The sequence below is a fragment of the Saccopteryx leptura genome, chromosome 4, assembly GCF_036850995.1.
Source record: "Saccopteryx leptura isolate mSacLep1 chromosome 4, mSacLep1_pri_phased_curated, whole genome shotgun sequence".
NCBI classification, from domain to species: Eukaryota; Metazoa; Chordata; class Mammalia; order Chiroptera; family Emballonuridae; genus Saccopteryx; species Saccopteryx leptura.
In genome coordinates, this window is record NC_089506.1 from 107685178 (window position 1) to 107704406 (window position 19229).

Sequence of the window (19229 nt, forward strand, 5' to 3'; positions counted from 1 at the left end):
GTTAATTTTGGTTATCTCAGAATTGCAAGAATGTATTTTTTATTTCCAAAAATTAATAACTAGATGCAGTAAAGGCAAACAATGAAGAAAGTTCACAAATATCCTAACAGTCATCCTAAGAATGGTTGAAATAAAAGTAAGTTTTGGCCCTGGCCACTTGGCTCAGCGGTAGAGCGTCGGCCTGGCGTGCGGGAGTCCCGGGTTCAATTCCCGGCCAGGGCACACAGGAGAGGCGCCCATTTGCTTCTCCACCCCCCCTCCTTCCTGTCTCTCTCTTCCCCTCCTGCAGCTACGCCCCAGAGGGGCAGAGCATCGCACCCTGGTGGGCATGCCATGCCGGGTGGATCCCACTCGGGCGCATGCGGGAGTCTGTCTGACTGCCTCCCCGTTTCCAGCTTCGGAAAAATGAAATAAAAAAAAATAAATAAAAAATAAAAGTAAGTTTTCTCCCTTTGGTCTTTATTTTCAAGTTTTTGTGATGGAATTAACTTGCATTTATAATAATAATTTATAAAAGCGGCTTTCAATGTTTCTAATGCTCAATGCAGAGTAATTTTTAGTGTCTGGAGGGACTGAGACTTCAAAAAAACTTACATTCTAAAAGCACTGATTTCACAATTGCTGTTGTTTTTAAAGTCTTATTTGCTATGTTAGTTACATCAGTCTCTGCTTTGTCCTCTATTTTATCTCACTGACCTTTGATCTGTTCAGATTTTCTCCTTTAACTTAGTTTAAAAAAAACCCCACACAAACATTCCAGAATCTCACTTGGCAATAATTCCCATCCTATAGATGAAAACAAAACTGCACATAGTTGAACACGGACACTTCTAGATACCTGTACTATGGACTCAGTGAAGAGGAATATATTACTGGGCCACCTCCATCCTTGCAAAGGAGACAAAAAATGGTAGAGAAGCCATTAAAATCTAGCTCTCTCACCTCCACAGTGTATCACCTAGTTACTCGTACCAACAACTACACCTGTGCTGTTGTTAAGACTGTCACTGGACTCTGACACTAGACACTGAGGAGGCGAGAGAGTCAATGTTCTCTACTGAGAAAATAACTCCGCAGGGAATCGGGCACCACAGAGCAGACTCCAGTTCTTTCGAAGGCTTTCCCCCACCTTCAGTCTGAACAGGGTCGGTCACTGTCAAAGGCCTGTAGCAAATCTCCAGCAATCTCATTGCCTGTTTGCCCTCTTCTTTGGGGAGGAGAACTTCAGACTGTTTTCCCAGGCTCAAACTCTCCAGTCTGTGGGACAAAGTCTAAACTCCCAGCATGAAAAACAGGGCCTTCTGCAATCACTTTTCCAGCCTGTAAAGCCCCTCATACCCCCTCTCCCTACCATACATCTTTCCATTGCCATCCCCTGGGCCTTTGCACATGCTCATCTCTGCCTCTGCCTGCATTCAGCTGTGTGCCCAGCCAACGCTTGCTCCTCCTTCAGGACCTCATTCAGGTCCCATTTCCTGCTGAAGCTCTTTTTGCATTCCTTCCTCCAGGGAACATCGAACCTATAATTCATGCCTGGGGTGCTATACTGTGTAATCACACCTCTGCTCCAGCACCTGTACCTGGCAGCTCCGAGAGCATGAGGGCTGACCTCTATCATCTTTGCAGCCCCCTGCTGGGCCCAGAGCCAGGCAAATAGAAGGCGCTCCATAATGTCTGTGGATTGAAGGCTGAATAACCCAGGTCATGGATCACCTCCCTTCCAGGATCACTGCTGCCCCATGGAGAGGCCTCTAAAAAGAAAAAAATGAGGGGGAAATCATACTATAAATCACTTATTCAAGAACAATTATGGTACATGTATTAAGCACTGTCGTGCATATTTTTTAAATGATGCAAACCTGATCCTCACTTTTTTTTTTTTTAGAGAGTGAGTCAGAGACAGGGATAGACAGGGACAGACAGACAGGAACGGAGAGATGAGAAGCATCAATCATTAGTTTTTCATTGCGCATTGCAACACCTTAGTTGTTCATTGATTGCTTTCTCATATGTGCCTTGACCGCGGGCCTTCAGCAGACTGAGTAACCCCTTGCTGGACCAGCGACCTTGGGTTCAAGCTGGTGAGCTTTTGCTCAAACCAGATGAGTCCGCACTCAAGCTGGGGTCCTCGGGGTCTCGAACCTGGTCCTTTGCATCCCAGTCTGACACTCTATCCACTGCGCTACCGCCTGGTCAGGCTGATCCTCACTTTTAAGAAACAAAATTGCAAAGAAAAGCTATACTCAGAAAAGATGTTATGACCAAGTATCAAGTAAATTTGGAAGAAAATATATATTTGATAAAGTCACACAGACCTAGCGAGGACTCAATCCCAAATGTGCCTCTTACTAACTGTACGGCCTTGGACAAGTTACTTACCTTCTCTCTGCCTCAGTTTCCCCATCTGTAAAGAGCTGGGGTTTTGAATCTAGGTCTTCTGAGTCCCAGTCCAATGCTCTATCCACTGTGCTACCGCCTGGTCAGGTTTCTCTTTCTTTTCTGTACCTTCTACTACGATATAAATTCCTTAAGGGTAGGGTTGATTTTAGCTGGATCCCCAGAGCTAGAATTCCTAGCACATAGATACTAAAAATATATATATTGGTCAAATAAATGGTGACAACATGAAAATAATAACTACACCCAAGGGTTTTGTGAAGAGTAAATGAGAGAGCACACAAAAAGCAAAATAAAGAGCTCAACAAAGTGCCTAGCACACAGTAAGCTCAGGAACGTTGGCTAATGCTATCTTATCAAAGGAATCCAGAACTGGGTGAGGTCAACACGGCCAGAGGCAGTTGCAGAAAATTTCAAGAGGCAGGTCTTAGGCTTGATCTGGAAGGATAACAATTTTTCTGATGGGGAGCGAGGTGGGGGCACTGCAGGAGATTAGAAGGCTCTCCCCAGTGTACCAGCCACCCTACCCCAAGTGTTCTCCTCACACCTCCATTTAAATGCAAAGTCACACTAAGAATCATCTATTGACCAGACTGCCCATCCATCAATCCACTACTTTCATTTCCACACCACCAAAGCCTAGATGAATTTCACTGCAATAGAAAATGCAATAATTTTGAATTAATTTCAGAAAACAATAGAAAAGGCACAGTCTACTCTTCAGACCAGCAAACCAGGCTTAAGTATGTATGCTAAAGCAATATTCAAATGTCAGCAAAAAAAAAATCATACACAAGGATGTCTTTTACAGCCTGACTTGTGAAGGAAAAAAAAAGAAAGCAGCAATCAGAAACCAGAATGTCCACCTAGGGAAGCAACAAACACACAGTGAAGCATCCATACTGTGTAGAGGTTAAACTGAATAGGACAGATGCTTACGTGCTAATGTGAAACAATCTCCAAACTATGTATAGTATTTCGACTGGGGGAAACCAGATGGGAGAATACGTACCATGTGATCTCATTTACGTAAAAACAAAAAATTTAAAACCATACACATACAAAACCTAAAGATTTCTCTGGGCATATATATATATAACTACTCAAAAAAAAAAATTAGGAGATATTTTTCACTTCATATTATTTTAAAATATCCCTTAACTTTTTTGAGCAGTATATATACACATAATATGTATTTATCTACTGTGTATTTGCAGCTCTTCAACACTGCCTGAAACTTACTAAGTTTTCATTAAATATTTGCTGAAAGAATATATGTGCACAAATACAAAAGGATTAGAAAATTGATTTGTTTTTCATGCTATTTCTGTACTGTCTGCATTTTAAAGAGATTGTATTAATGTATTACTTGTATAATTAAAATGAACTGGAAATAGTTCTTTTAGAAAATGTTTCAGGACCTGGATAGACCATAAAGGGGTCTATGCACCAACTCTGAGTAACTTCTCCAGGTAACTAATTTAATCGTCCTTACACAGCAACTCAGCGTTCATTTTTACCTCTGCACCATAAAGATGAACATATTAGTGCAGGGGTTTAAACTGTTCCGGAAACCGGTTACTGTAAAGGCATTACAAACCACGACCCTTCTGGAGGTGGTGCTCTCGCGCACCTTCAGATGCGGTGTAAGGACAGCAGCAGGTGGACAGGTGAAGGAGGAAAGTCCTCGGAGTGGTGTGCCCACACACCCTGAGGGAAGGGCACTTACTTTCCTGCTGGCCCCTTCTCTAGCTGTAATCTGTCTCTCCTGCTCAGACATCAGCGTCTCCCGGAGAAACCAATTTCTTCTGTGATTCGGTGCAGAGCCCAAAGGTCCCCTGGTTAGTGAAAAGGAAGCGTGGTGTTAAAGCCCAGGTAGAAGAGGAGCGGGGTGTGGACTGCATCTCTGCAGGCTCTAAACAGAGGCAGGGTCTGGGAGCCGGCCCCAGCATTTCGAACGTTGGGATCAGCGGTCCTCACCCCACCGACTATTCAAAGGTGCAGGTCACCACAGCCCTGGCCCTTAGGGGCGCGGACAGGAGACCGCGAGGGGTGCGTGGGCCTCGGACCCTCCCCACACCAGGAGGCCGGCCTGCGGACGCCTCAGGGTCTGCAGTCCAGCGGGATCCCTACGTGTGCCCATCCTCCCGCGTCTCCGCTACCTCGGGCTGGGGCGTTTCGAGCTCGGTCTTCAGCTGCAGCGTGCGCCGAGGAGAGGAGGATCGCGGGCGAGCCGCGCAGGCTCGGGCGGTTGATGCAGTTCTCGGGGCTCGCCCACCGCGGCGGGTGGTGCTGTGTAGCGGGAACCCGCGTGGGGTCCGCACTCTGGCTCCGCGCCCGACCCCGGGGCACCACGGTCCCCAGACGCCGCAGCAGCCTCAGAAGTGAACTCCGCCCCAGGAAAATCGATCTGAGACGCGCAAGGGCTCCCCATTGGTCTCCAGCGGCTGGCAGGCTCTGGACTGGGGGCCGGACGCCCCAGCCCAGGCTTCCAGTGGGGATGAGGGGCCAAGGGCGGGAGAAACGGTTCTCCATCACAGGCCACGCCCCCCCCTGGGGCACCTCCCACTACAGCCCCGTCCACGGGCCGCGGAACCCGTGTATGACAAACCGAAAACTTGTCTACACCTCAGAAGATTCTATTGGCTGGAAGGCCGTGGGAAGCTACTACCGTCAACCAATTGGAACGCACCGACGGCCCCGTGAAGTCGGGGGGGGGGGGGCGGTGGCACGCTTCCTCAGTAGCCAATAGAGAAGAGAAATAGGGAAGCTCTTCCTGCGTCCCAGTGTCGACTGAAGATGGCGGCTGCCGAGAGGGATTGGTGCTTTTGTGAGTGGCTGAGGTGAGGAGTGGGTGCAGAGGGCTCACGGGTTTCTGTATCGGGGTGGGATTTGTCCGGCTGCGCAACTACACTTTGCGAGGAAGGGCTAGGCACGGATCTAAGCTGTCTTCTTAAGGCCAATGAGCGCTCTGTCTCTCACTTTAGGGTTTTCTCGTTAGACTGGAGCCGACTGGGTTAGAGACTCGGTTCATCGCCTGTTCCTCATCTGCCTCACTGCTGGGGAGGATCGCGTTTCCCTCCATGTTTCAGCTTTTTCTTTCCCTCCAGTTAATCTCTCATCAGTTATTCATATTTATTCCTCATTTTCCTTCATGGTTGACCTACGAGTCATTTTTGCAATCCGTCACGTCTTTTTGGTGAAGAAGAAACTGGATCTTCCCTCTCCATGCCTTAGTCTCTTTCACTCACTAGAACTATTGTCAACATAAGTCACTTAGATATAAAGCTTATGTTGAATCCTCTGCTTCTTGGTCGTCCATTGATTTTTATTTTTGGTTAGAGTAAGAATTGTTATAGAAAATACTATTATTTACACTTATTACATAAGTAATAAGTTGTTTCTTGTAGAAAAATTAGGAAATAGATGAGCAGAAATGAAGATGCACAAGGAATTGCTACCATCTGGAGATGAATATTAACATTTTGGTGAAAATAGACAGTTTTCCCATATTGGTTGTTGAAATAGTACTGTATTTTAATCGTCTTGCCCTGCACTGATTAAAACAGAAAGACCTAGTCTCTTCTCCCTAACCAGTTCTTTTAGCACCTGCAGACAGGATGGGGCAAAAGTATGTTTACAGTTGTTCATATGGAAAATAATACAATAAGTAACAATACATGAATAAACTCTGTGTTTTGCATACTTACAACTGTAATCTGTTGCCCCACCCATTTTGTTCTGTTTGATAATTTATAATTAACAAAATAGCATCCTGAGTAGCAGTATTGACGTAGTCTTGCTAAAATTCAGGTATTGTTTGTTCATTTCTGTTCCTTCTACTTCAAGTTCTATGATGACTTTTTAAAACATTTCAAACGGCAGCCTGACCAGGCGGTGGCGCAGTGGATAGAGCGTCGGACTGGGATGCGGAGGACCCAGGTTCAAGACTCTGAGGTTGCCAGCTTGAATGTGGGCTCATCTGGTTTGAGTAAAGCTCACCAGCTTGGACCCAAGGTCGCTGGCTCGAGTAAGAGGTCACTTGGTCTGCTGTAGCCCCCTGGTCAAGGCATAAATGAGAAATCAATCAATAAACAACCAAGGAGCCGCAATGAAGTATTGATGTTTCTCATCTCTCTCCCTTCCTGTCTGTTCCTGTCTCTCTCTCTCTGATTCTCTCTGTCTCTGCCACCAAAAATAAATAAATAAATAAAAATAAAACATTTTGAACAGCAAAGTCTGTTTTCAGAGCCTTCATATCTTTCTCTATTTCATAATCCCTATTTGAAATGTCCCTAATTCAACATGTTGCACATAATAATGGCTAAATAAATGTTTGCTAAATGAATGGTCCACTCTTTTAATTTGGTATAGTATCACAGAGAAATATTCCAACTATCTGAAAAGATTATCAACATAGACTCTCTGTTCCTGAATACATCTGAATGAGTCTGCATTTTCTTCACATACTTTAAATAAAACAATATATTGAATGCAGAAGCAGATACAAGAAGCCACTATCTTCTGTTAAGCCAAACATCAAAGAGATTTGCAAAACTAAAACAGCAACACCCTAAGTAACTTTACTTTTTTGGTTTGGAAAATAGAGGGTTTTTAAAATAAAAGCTATACATTAACTTGTAATGGATTTGTCATTTTTAAATGAATTCACAAGATTTTTTTAACTCCTCAGTTTTTACTTCTAATGTGCTAAATATTAGTATAATCACTGTAAACCAGTGGTTCTCAATAGGGGTGCTTTTGCCCCAGCAGGACATTTAGCAGTGTCTGAAAACAATTATTAACAGATGTTACTGGCATCCAGTGGGTCAAGGCCAGGGAGGCAGCTAAATGTCCTATAATGCATGGGATAGCCCCCACAACAAAGAATTCTCTGGTCCAAAATGTCTGTAGTGCCAAGGTTGGGAAAACCTGATGTAAAAAAAGCTGTATGGGGAACTCATTTTAAGAGTTTCAAGTTATCCTGAGACTACAGTATTTTAATAAGTGAATTACTTCTTCAAGTAATGGACTTGATCACAATGAGGAAATTCCTCATGAGAAATATGTTTCAAAACTGATTATCAATAAAATTTATTTTATTGATAAAAGAATTTGCGTGCTCTCTCTTTACTTAAGGAGAATGAAACCTATGTAACTGCACAGTATATGCCCATATTTGTTTTGATCAGTAAGCCACCCGGACCCAGTCTGCTGTTCATTACTATGCACAGATTTAGAGCCTGCATATCTATTCCCTGCCAGCCTGTCTTCTCTCCCCTGCAACATACTTTAACTTTGTTTCTCCTGGCCCCTGACTTTTTAGTATTTAAGTCTTAGTATTTTTATTGTTTTTGTGACTTATTTTAAGCCTCTCAAATTCTTTATAAAGGGTAGGCACGGTGTTACAAATACTGTGAGGTACCAACCTTGAGAGAAGAGCGTAACTTGAGAAATTATTTCAACATAATTTAAGAGACAGCAGAGCAGCTAATAAACTTTTGCATTCAGTCAATGTGTATTTATTGGATGACTTCTCTGCACCAGGTGTTATGGGATATAGTGGTGAACATGCGTAGGTCCCTGCCTTTGCAGGGCTTCAGTTGAAACTTTTAGCAGTGAGTAGGCAGAGTTTACTGATGTGCATGAGATATAACATTACTGGTTTTTGGCAACTCATTCAGAGGCAAATAAGGGAAGATCATGGTTTTAGGGTCATAGACACGTCGAATGCAGACCTCGAAATAGAAATGGAGAAATTTCAATTCCATTCCTCTTACCCCAGAAATTGTTCTACTTGATGTGAAGTGAGAGAATCAAGATGATTTACTACTCTCTCACCAAGCTCTTAACTAGGGGTCCCCAAACTACGGCCCGCAGGCCACATGCGGCCCCCTGAGGCCATTTATCCAGCCCCACTGCACTTCTGGAAGGGGCACCTCTTTCATTGGTGGTCAGTGAGAGGAGCACATTGACCATCTCATTAGCCAAAAGCAGGCCCATAGTTCCCATTGAAATACTGGTCAGTTTCTTGATTTAAATTTACTTGTTTTTTATTTTAAATATTGTATTTGTTTCCGTTTTGTTTTTTTACTTTAAAATAAGATATGTGCAGTGTGCATAGGGATCTGTTCATAGTTTTTTTTATAGTCCGGCCCTCCAATGGTCTGAGGGACAGTGAACTGGCCCCCTGTGTAAAAAGTTTGGGGACCCCTGCTCTTAACTAGTGAAATATCGATCATTCAAGAAGACATTTTTGGGGGGTAATGTGTTGTCATTTTGAGCGTCAGATGCTATTACAAATGTCTTGTTGAGATTAATAATTAAGTTTGTTTTAATCCTTTAACACATATTGAGTTAGGAGAAAGGTGGTTCAACATTGATTTTTACTGTTGATTAGAAAGAAAAAATAAATTACTAACATTACTGTGGAGCTTGGAATTAAAAGGCACTGGCTTGATCTGTAGTGGCGCAGTGGATAAAGCGTCGACCTGGAACACTGAGGTCACCGGTTCGAAACCCTGGGCTTACCTGGTCAAGGCACATATGAGAGTTGATGCTTCCTGCTCCTCCCTCCTTCTCTCTCTTTCTCTCTCCCTCTTTCCCTATCTCTCTCTCTCTCTCTCTCTCTCTTTTCTCTGAAAATTGAATTTAAAAAAATTATAAAAGGCACTTACACTTTTGTCATTGGATGTTTTAGAGCATTAGAATTTTAATTGAGTATTTCATTAGCAGACTCACAAGCTATAAAAATTTTCTCTTTGCTACCAAAACACAAGGTAGATATATAAAAGTAGACTTTACTTGTGTTCCTATTTTTGTTTAGTAGGTATTCTATTAATTTCACCTTTTCCTTCTTGTTTCAGGTTTTTTTATTCATTATTCTTCCCTGGGCTAATTGTATGTGGAATTTTATGTTTGTGTTTGGTCCTTATCCTGTGGGGAATCAGAGTGCAGCTACAGAAAAAGAAAAACTCAGCATCAACTGGCAAAAAAGAAAAAGATCAAATGGTGATTGCATTTTTTCATCCGTACTGCAGTGCTGGCGGAGGAGGAGAAAGAGTATTATGGTGTGCAATAAGGGCCCTGCAGAAAAAGTAGGTATGCATCTTTCTTCACTAGTCTGCTACATTGTTAGTGTTTTTAAAAATATTTTTAAAGATTTTATTTATTGATTTTACAGAAAGAGGAGAGAGAAGGATGGGAAACAAGAAGTCAACTCATAGTTCTGTCCACTGCACCACCACAGGCCAGGCTTGTTAGCATTTTTTTGTAATCCTTACCTAGAATTCATCTTTCTCTAATACCTTATTCATAGCCAGGAATTCATTTTTAACTATTCTTCAACAAGGAAATACTCCTCTCAATAGGCAGGATCCTATTGAATTTTAGTTGCTATGATAAAGAAACAGAAAGGGAAAATATCTGCCCTTTTGTGGCATAATTTAAACCAGTCACCCTGGGTGAGTGGACGAGATGGATAGTAAACAGAAATTTCGGTGGATTTTTTAACAGTGGTGTCACACCTGAAATAATCTTTATGAAGCAGCTATTTGATCTAATTCTGATACCATTGTTAGTTGGGCAGCCTAAGTAAGTTTCCCTGTTAGAAAGAATGCGGTGTCATAGATCATTTAATGTTTTAAGCTTTTTTTCTCCCTACCCCTATCCCAAAAATATTTATGATTCTCTTTTAGAAAGGAAAAAACATAGTAAAATGCAGGTTCCATTCTTGCTTTACATATAAGGAAAACTTAACCTTCCATGGTCATCCTGCTTCCTGGCACAGGCTCCTCATTTAGTTCCAAAGCCTTCACAGTTAATTCCCTTAGCTCTATATTTCCATATTCTGGGCCCATCCTGGCTTCCAGACACCACCCCGATTTTTCCTCTTCCATCTTCCATAAGTGCCTAAATTCAAAGCATTTTTTAAAATCCCAGCTTAATTCCCACCTCCTTGAAGGCCTCCCTACCTTGATCTGTACTTTTCTTCTCATAATTCTGTGTATTACTGTTGTCTCTCCCTACCGACAATATCTTGAGGGCAGTGGTTAAGTTTTATATCTGTGCACATACTCCCCAGTAACCCTTATTACTCCTAACTCAGCTAAAAAAAAAGAAATCTAAATAATTAGTATGACACAGAAGATACATTTTCATCCTGCTTTTGCAACATTTATTTCTCATCCTCTCTGCTCCTTCCCACATACTTTGCTCCAGCATACTGTCTAGGAACATCAAGCTGTCTTCAGATTCCTTGCCTTTTCATATAGCAGCCCCTTTTTCTGAAATAATCTTTTTCTCTTCAGTTACAGTTAATCTCAGCAGGTCTTTCCTGGCTTAGCCTTAGCTACAGTATACTCTTGTTTGATCTAGCCGTATTTATTGGGGACCTGCTGTTTCAGGAACTGTAAAAGGAGTTGATAGTAAATGGTAAACAAGATAGATCAAGTTCCTCTTGCAAACCTTAACTTTTAGTTGAAAGAGACAAGGTAATAAGAAAAAAAATCAAATGGTAAGAAGTGCTATATAAGAAATTAAAATAGAATAATATGAGTGTGACTGGATACTTTAGATTGAGCAGTTAGGGACATTCTTTAAGGCTGCTGCCTTAAAGTTCTCAACCTGTAGGTCGCGACTCCGGCGGGGGTCGAACGACCAAAACACAGGGGTCGCCTAAAGCCATCGGAAAATACACATTTTTGCTTGGTTTTAACCTGATGAACTAGAGGTTTAAACTAATGAACTTCTTAACTATTTTATTCTGTTTCAGGTATCCTTCAGCATCTTATGTTGTTTATACTGGTGATGTTAATGTCAGCAGTGAACAAATACTAGAAGGTGCTTTCAGAAGATTTAACATCAGATTAATGCACCCAGTGAAGTTTGTTTTCTTAAGAAGGCGCTACCTCGTGGAAGATTCCCTCTATCCTCACTTCACACTGCTGGGCCAAAGTCTAGGGTCCATCTTCCTCGGCTGGGAAGCTCTGATGCAGTGTGTTCCTGATGTTTACATCGACTCAATGGGCTACGCTTTCACACTTCCTCTGTTTAAGTATTTAGGTGGCTGCCGAGTTGGAAGCTATGTTCATTATCCCACTATTAGCACGGACATGCTTTCTGTAGTGAAGAATCAAAATGTTGGATTTAATAATGCAGCCTTTATTTCCAAGAATCCTTTTCTCAGCAAAGTAAAGCTCATCTATTACCATCTGTTTGCTTTTATTTATGGATGTGTGGGTTCTTGCAGTGATGTAGTCATGGTCAATTCTTCTTGGACATTAAACCATATTCTCTCTTTGTGGAAGGTTGGGCATTGTACTAACGTTGTCTATCCACCTTGTGATGTGAAGACATTTCTAGACATTCCTTTACTGGAGAAGAACACGACTCCGGGACATTTGCTGGTCTCTGTTGGCCAGTTCAGGCCTGAAAAGAATCATCCTTTGCAAATCAGAGCATTTGCTAAATTGTTGAGTAAGAAGAAGGCTGAGTCCCTTCCTTCACTTAAACTTGTCCTCATTGGAGGTTGTCGTAACCAAGATGATGAACTTAGGGTGAACCAACTGAGAAGGCTTTCTGAGGAGCTAGGAGTTCAAGAAAGTGTGGAATTTAAAATAAATATTCCATTCAATGAATTAAAGCATTACTTGTCTGAAGGAACAATTGGTCTGCATACCATGTGGAATGAACATTTTGGGATTGGTGAGTTTGTCCTTTACCTTCTTTGATGCTATGAGATGTACAGTCTAGGTTGTTTTGATAAAGTGATACTAGGGAAGTTTTTTCTATTTTATAAATCTCAAACGAGATGTTAGAACATGGTCAAATTCAGTCACACAGTGAGAGGTAGAGCCCACATTCTAACCCAGGGAGCCCCTACTCTTTTTTTTTTTTTCTTTTCTGAAGCTGGAAACGGGGAGAGACAGACAGACTCCCGCATGCGCCCGACCGGGATCCACCCGGCACGCCCACCAGGGGCGACGCTCTGCCCACCAGGGGGCGATGCTCTGCCCCTCCAGGGCGTCGCTCTGCCGCGACCAGAGCCACTCTAGCGCCTGGGGCAGAGGCCAAGGAGCCATCCCCAGCGCCCGGGCCATCTTTGCTCCAATGGAGCCTTGGCTGCGGGAGGGGAAGAGAGAGACAGAGAGGAAGGAGAGGGGGAGGGGTGGAGAGGCAGATGGGCGCCTCTCCTGTGTGCCCTGGCCGGGAATCGAACCCGGGACCTCTGCATGCCAGGCCGACGCTTTACCGCTGAGCCAACCGGCCAGGGCCGGGAGCCCCTACTCTTAACCACCAGCTTCTCTCTCCCCACCGACACCCATCTCTGTGCTGGTGCAGACTCCTGGACCTACTCTGGTCGCGCTGAAGGACCGGTCAAAGCCTAGGTATTTCAGTAAAGCTTAAGTGGTTCTGTTGTGCATTAAAAGCTGAGGATTGCTGGCTTCAGGTGGCCTTCTCACTGAAAGTCTTTGGTTCTTTTATTAAATTCTGTTCTCATTATTGAAATGGCCTCTCCTTTTCTTTCTGCCAAATCCCTTTATAAGTGTTCAGCTTAAATCTCCTTGCCCTTATTTATCCCAGCACTGATTGCTCTCTCTTCTCCGACCTCCTGTTATGTACATATTTTGGTATAAAATCAAGTACTGTTTTGTGTCTAATTTGGTTCATATGTCTCAAGTCCTACTTGTACCTCATACTGCTGGATGTTAGGGGGAAATAGAAAAACATAAGTGAAGTCCCCTATGCTAAGGCTACCATTTCTCTTACACTCATTTCTGTTCCTGGTTAGTAGCACAGTACTAAGCTAAGTACTTAGTACCTAGCACAGTACTAAGCTTAGACATACAGCAGGGTCTTGTGGATGGATACACCCTCTCTGCATGGAACCTGACCTCCCGTGCTTCCTTCTGCTGATACTTATTAAGCATTTGCTGTGCCAGGCACTGGGCAGGTGCTGGGCGTGACTGAAGTGGGAGCCACTCTTCCTCTCAGAGGCTCACAGCTCTGTGAGTGATACAGACCAGTTAAACCATCACGAACTGTACCATGTGCCGAGTGCTATGCTGGGGCACCTGGCACAGGCTCGTGGGGTTGGGGACCATGCGACACTTCAGCTGGGACCTGAACAGTAATTAGAAGTTAGCCATGCAAAAGTGGGGCTAGCAGCCCGCAAGAGGTAGGAGCATTAGCAGGCACACTCAGGGAATGGAGCTCAGTGTGCCTGGAGCCTGACGAGGAGCAGCCAGACACTGGGGAAGTGCCTGGAGCCATATGAAGCCAGTAGGAAAAGACAGAAGGGTTTTAAGTATTGTTTTACTTATATTTATTATTTATTTAGTATTGGATTATTTATTTATTTATTTATTTTTTTGTATTTTTCTGAAGCTGGAAACGGGGAGAGACAGTCAGACAGATTCCTGCATGCGCCCGACCGGGATCCACCCGGCACGCCCACCAGGGGCGACGCTCTGCCCACCAGGGGGCGATGCTCTGCCCCTCCGGGGCATTGCTGTGCCGCGACCAGAGCCACTCTAGCGCCTGGGGCAGAGGCCAAGGAGCCATCCCCAGCGCCCGGGCCATCTTTGCTCCAATGGAGCCTTGGCTGCGGGAGGGGAAGAGAGAGACAGAGAGGAAGGAGGGGGAGGGGGTGTGGAGAAGCAAATGGGCGCTTCTCCTATGTGCCCTGGCCAGGAATCGAACCCGGGTCCCCGGCATGCCAGGCCGACGCTCTACCGCTGAGCCAACCGGCCAGGGCCAGTATTGGATTTTAAAGCTTTCTGTTTCTTAAGGTTCACTGTGGCTGCAGCATGGGAATGGGTGGGTGTGGAGCAGGAATTGAAAGGCAGGAACTGCTTTCGCAGCAACATGGATGAGAGGTGTTGGCACTCTGAACTTGCTAGTTGAACATGCCAATGAGTCTGAAGAAGGATTGAGCAGGACTTGGGGATTAACTGGGTGTGTTACACTGGGGACAAAGAGGAGTCAGAGACACCTACCTAGGGTTTGCTTTCTGGACAACTGTGTGAATGGCAATGGCTTTCACCTAGAGAGGGGATCCAGGAGGAGAAGCAGTCTAACCGAGTTTCAAGCTTGTAGAGCAGGGGTCGGGAACCTGTGGCTCGTGAGCCAGATGTGGCTCTTTTGATGGCTGCATCTGGCTCGCAGACAAATCTTTAATAAAAAAAATAATAACATTAAAAATATAAAACATTCTCATGTATTACAATCCACTCATCTCCTACCGCTCATGTTCATGGTTGCAGGTGGCTGGAGCCAATCACAGCTGTCCTCCGGGACAACACCAAATTTTTATTGGATAATAAATAATGTACACGAGTCATTGTATGGCTCTCCTGGAATTACATTTTAAAATATGTGGCGTTCATGGCTCAGCTGAAAAGGTTCTCGACCCCTGTTGTAGAGTTTGAATTGTCTGAGGGACATGTACTGTGTGTGTCCAGTAGGCATTATATATGTGAGCTGAAGAGCAGGGAGGGACCTGATCTGGGAATACAGATGCAAGGCTTGTTGCTCAGGTAGTTACTGCAGCCCCTGTGGGTGGGGATCAATTGTCTATGGAAAGTATGTTGAGGCCCATAATATAGACTGCTGAAAACAGTAACAGTTCAGAAGGGGGCAGAAGAAGAGGGACAGCAAAGAAGAGAAGAAATAAAAGAGGAGGAAAACCAATATAGCGCAGTGTCATGCAAGCCAAGAGAAGAGAGTGGGAAGGAAAATGAGGGCAGCAAGTTCCCATGCTCCCCAGGTGCCCGGCCAGGCGTGGAAGTCACCGAAGACCTGGGCAAGTCAGCTGAATGGAGGAGGAGGAGGAGAGTTGAATTGTGGTGAGTTGAGCATTGCGTACAGGCGAGCAAGTGGAATTAGTGCTCCCACACTGCTCAGAAGTGTATGTTTGGAAAAGAGGTGAGAGAAGAGACAATAGCAGGGGGGACTTAGAAGGAGAGAGAGAGCTGGTGCACACATGCTTTTCTTTTTTTCTTCCTTAGGACACTGAAGAGAGGGAGAGGTGGAGGGAGGGGGTTAAATTGATTAGAGTGAAGTAGCAGAGAAAGTGTAGAGAAATGGTATCCAGCCTCAAACAGAATTATTATGGTATAATCCATATTTTTCAAATAAGAATTCAAATTACAACATGAGCAGAAAATTCTGTTCCATAGAGCTTTCACCAGTGTTGAAGAAACAGTTGTAAGAATTTCACTGCTTTCCTGCACAGCTAGGATAATCAGTTCTGTGGTCACCTAAATCACTTTCTGAAGGGCTTAATTTTCTCTAGAAACAGTTAGGAAATGCTGGCTAGAGTAATTTATATCCCCACCTACTATATTTGGCAGAAACTAACCCAAAACTTTCATTTAGTTCACTGCTGTTGGGCACACAATAGTCTCCAATGTGTCAGAAATCCGGGCAGTAACGTCAGCGTCAGCAATGGTGTGCTTCGCTGAGATGGCTTCCTTTTTTCCCTTTTTCTCCTGATGCTGTCATTTGAACTGTTATATTTTTGCTTTTGATATATTTTTACCCCTTTTTGTCTTTCTGTATCCATTAATTTCCTACCATCCTGCTAACATTCTCTAGTCTTCTACTTTGTTTTATGATTTACAGCATACCTATTGGGTATAGACTGTTCGATCTATTGGTCTGTTTTAATTAAGAACAAAGCAGCGTTATTGTGAGGGTTTGGTTTAAAAACTTAAAACCTTAAAATTATCTTATTTTTCACCATGGAAGTTAAAGTAACTGAATTTATATACACACAGACATCTATTTAAATTTCTCATCACAAGTCTCTTAAAATTTTTAAAGGTTTCTGCTCATTTGTGTTCTTGTGAACACATTTACACACTTGAAAGACTCCCTGATGTTGTTTCTTCCTCAGGAGTTGTGGAGTGCATGGCTGCTGGCACAATCATCCTTGCACACAATTCAGGGGGCCCCAAGCTGGACATCGTCGTTCCTCACGAAGGGGAGGTGACTGGGTTTCTGGCTGACACTGAAGACGGCTACGCTGAGACGATGGCGTACATTCTCTCCTTGTCTGAGGAAAAGAGACTTCAAATCAGAAACAGGGCCCGTGCGTCTGTAAGCAGATTCTCTGATCAGGAGTTCGAAGTGACATTCCTGTCGTCTGTGGAGCAATTATTTAAATAATGCCATATCTGTACAAATTAAAGATGTTTTATATAAAATGGGTAAACATTTTCATATGTTAGTTTTTCTAAACTCATTCCCTCTTATAATAAAGTCTGCCTAAGCAATGCTCTATAAATATATAAGCAAGATATTTATTTCAAAGAAAAGGGGCAAAATATTACATAAATGGAAAAAGTAACCTTAAATGTTTAAAATGTAGCCTGACCTGAGGTGGTGCAGGGGATCAAGTGTCAACCTGGAATGCTGAGGTCGCTATTTTGAAACCCTGGGCTCGCCTGGTCAGTGCACATACAGGAAGCAACTACTAGGGGTTGATGCTTCCAGCTTCTCTCTCTCTCTCTCTCTCTCTCTCTCTCTCTCTCTCTCTCACACCCCCCCCCATATCTCTAAAAATCAATAAATGAAAATCAAAAAAATTTTTTTTAAATATGTTTAAATGTAAAAATTTGGTCTCAAAATCTGAAAAATGGATCTGAAAGAACAACCTTAATTTTGGTATAATTCACATTTTTCAAATCCCTGTTTGTCAAATTACTTTCGTAACCAGGAAGGAATTTCCTTTTAGAAAATGAAGTGACTAGAAAATAATTGATTAGTACTTTAAAATTGTTCTGACATTTTTGGAGCACAGAAAAATTCTGGTACATTTAAATTTTAAGCAATATTGTAAATGACTTTTTAAATATATCTAATGAGTTTCTTAAAAAAGGAACTTTAAGCAGGCTTTTAATCATAATCTAAAACCATGTAGTCAAAAGATGAACCGGTAAGATGGCTCTTTGGGCATGCATAGACTACCGGTAATCTTTTCCATAACTAGGTGTTTGTGGAAATGGGCTTTTGTTTAGTGCTGCCAGTACATTTGTATGGGCCTTTCATCATCCCATCTCAGAGGCTGGAGATCAGCTTTACGTCAGTCAGGAGATCTGAGTAAAAACATCACAATCAGTTGTTTTTCTGGTAGTGATGATGTAACATACAGGTCCACGTGCATGGTCCCCATGATCAGCCTCGTGCATTATAAGGTGACATGGTGGCATTTTAAAGAGAACACTAGCAGTTAAGAGTACCTGGGCCTGACCTCAGCTTCTTCACTTACAAACGTCTGATCTTTTAACATTAAAACTTTTTTTAATCATTTTGAGTCTCATCTGTAACTCTTTCTCTATAATCTGGACATGGTGATGCCTGTCCTCACTGCCTTTTCCAGTCTGATACTAACATGGAAAGCATGTGAAAGTATCAATACTTGAAAAATTATGAAAGTTACTTTGATTAAAGGTAACTATAATAATAGTAAATGTCTTCTGTAACCCCATCTTTATCACTGTTAGGACCCTACATAGATTCTTGGTGTCTAAGCCATTAGCTAGGAATCAGTATAATTTAGCAGGACTCCTGTCCTGAGTCACTAGCATGGAAAGTGAACATATGCACGTGCAGTAGTATGGCTGTAGAGACCGACAGCTTTTGTCATTGCTGCATATGTGGTCAGTTCCCCCTAGTCCAGTGAAATGACTTTCCCAGTCTGATGCCTCTGTGTGCTAGGGGCATGTTAAAGGTATGTTTTTCTGTTCCAATCTTCTCACCATGCATCAATCTAGCCATTTTATTATCTACTCCCAATTACATTGTTAATTTGTCTGCAGGCCATCTACCATCATCAGATCAAAAAGCAACACAACCGAGTCCCAGGGGGTTCTGACACGCCATCATAGCTTTGTATTGGAGATTACTGTGTTTATAAAGGCAAGATTTGTAGAAATTGGAGCTGAAAGAAATGCTGCGAATTCTCTAGATCAGTTTTCTTTTATTTGCAACTTTACAGACAAGAATGGTTTAAAAAAATTAGATTCTTCAGTATCACAAGGCTATTTAATGATAAAATCAGGATTATAACCAGATTGTTCCGGTTTTTCTTCTCTTGCACCTACCTAGTCTTTGAGGTAGAGTCATACGGTGTCCACTCAGATACCCATCTACCCGAAGAAAATCATGGGCCAGATATAAATGGAAATAGGGCATAAGTAGAGGATATAGTAAGCAAGAAAGGATGCTGAGATTCCACAAAACATTTTTTAAGTTTGTTTCTTCAAAAAAATTGTTATTTATCACAAACATTGGAAAATATAATTTGGGTAAATGTTTACTTTGATGTTCCTAATGTGGTACTATTACATTTTTCTTTTTCTCTGAATGACTGATACCATGAAAAGTGTCAAAGCAGTAAGCCAGTTACTGTCTGGAGAAATTCCTAGAAGACGTTGCTTTTGAATGGGCTGTCTTTCCAACCCGCAGCAGTGATGATTCACATTCTTATTTCTAGTTGTGCAGGTTATTTGTATAGTAGTCTGTATCTAAATTTGACTTAGGTTTAATAGATACAAAAATCGTTATTTGTATCTAAATATGATCTAAAGTGATTTTCATTATCTTGGGTACTTTTCTCAGTGTGGTACATTTATGCCCCTCTTGTAAAGTCCCAATTCTGAATTATTTATTATCTACTAATATTTCAAGCTTCATATGCCAAGAAATTTTCTTTTAAAGAAAGGGAAAAAATTTAAGGCAAGGCAAAAGGCATCTTGTCTCTCATAGCCAAGAAGAATAGGTTGGTAGATTATTATAACAACTTTTTATATTTTTAAAATATTTTC

At 42.6% G+C, this 19229-nt stretch overlaps 2 protein-coding genes across 11 annotated transcripts in view; one reads left to right on the top strand and one right to left on the bottom strand.

The window, feature by feature from the left end:
• Nucleotides 1–4895, bottom strand: part of ATP7B (ATPase copper transporting beta) — a 77094-nt gene extending 72199 nt beyond the window's left edge. For 5 of the 10 annotated variants that reach the window (XR_010751053.1, XM_066380948.1, XM_066380942.1 and 2 more), the window contains exons 1-3: nt 4127–4235; nt 1610–1751; nt 839–888 (exon numbers count right to left, since the gene is read on the bottom strand). Coding sequence is in view for 9 of the 10 variants with exons in the window: in XM_066380948.1 (XP_066237045.1) it covers nt 839–888; nt 1610–1706 (147 nt within the window). In the remaining variant the exon portion in view is untranslated. The other 5 variants (XM_066380946.1, XM_066380945.1, XM_066380944.1 and 2 more) reach the window with 5 other exon arrangements.
• Nucleotides 4896–5133: 238 nt separating this feature from the next.
• Nucleotides 5134–19139, top strand: ALG11 (ALG11 alpha-1,2-mannosyltransferase). Its single transcript, XM_066380950.1, has 4 exons — nt 5134–5240; nt 9264–9494; nt 11171–12102; nt 16298–19139. Exons 1-4 carry the CDS (start codon nt 5197–5199, stop codon nt 16567–16569), a joined length of 1479 nt encoding a protein of 492 aa, XP_066237047.1. The 5' UTR covers nt 5134–5196; the 3' UTR covers nt 16570–19139.
• Nucleotides 19140–19229: the final 90 nt, after the last annotated feature.

What these genes read in the sequence shown, in the direction of transcription:
- ALG11 (XM_066380950.1), top strand. Translation starts at nt 5,197, where the DNA reads ATGGCGGCTGCCGAGAGGGATTGGTGCTTTTGTGAGTGGCTGAG. An exon ending in TGCTTTTGTGAGTGGCTGAG is followed by an intron (nt 5,241 to 9,263) that starts GTGAGGAGTGGG and finishes TTCTTGTTTCAG; the next exon opens with GTTTTTTTATTCATTATTCT. An exon ending in ATAAGGGCCCTGCAGAAAAA is followed by an intron (nt 9,495 to 11,170) that starts GTAGGTATGCAT and finishes ATTCTGTTTCAG; the next exon opens with GTATCCTTCAGCATCTTATG.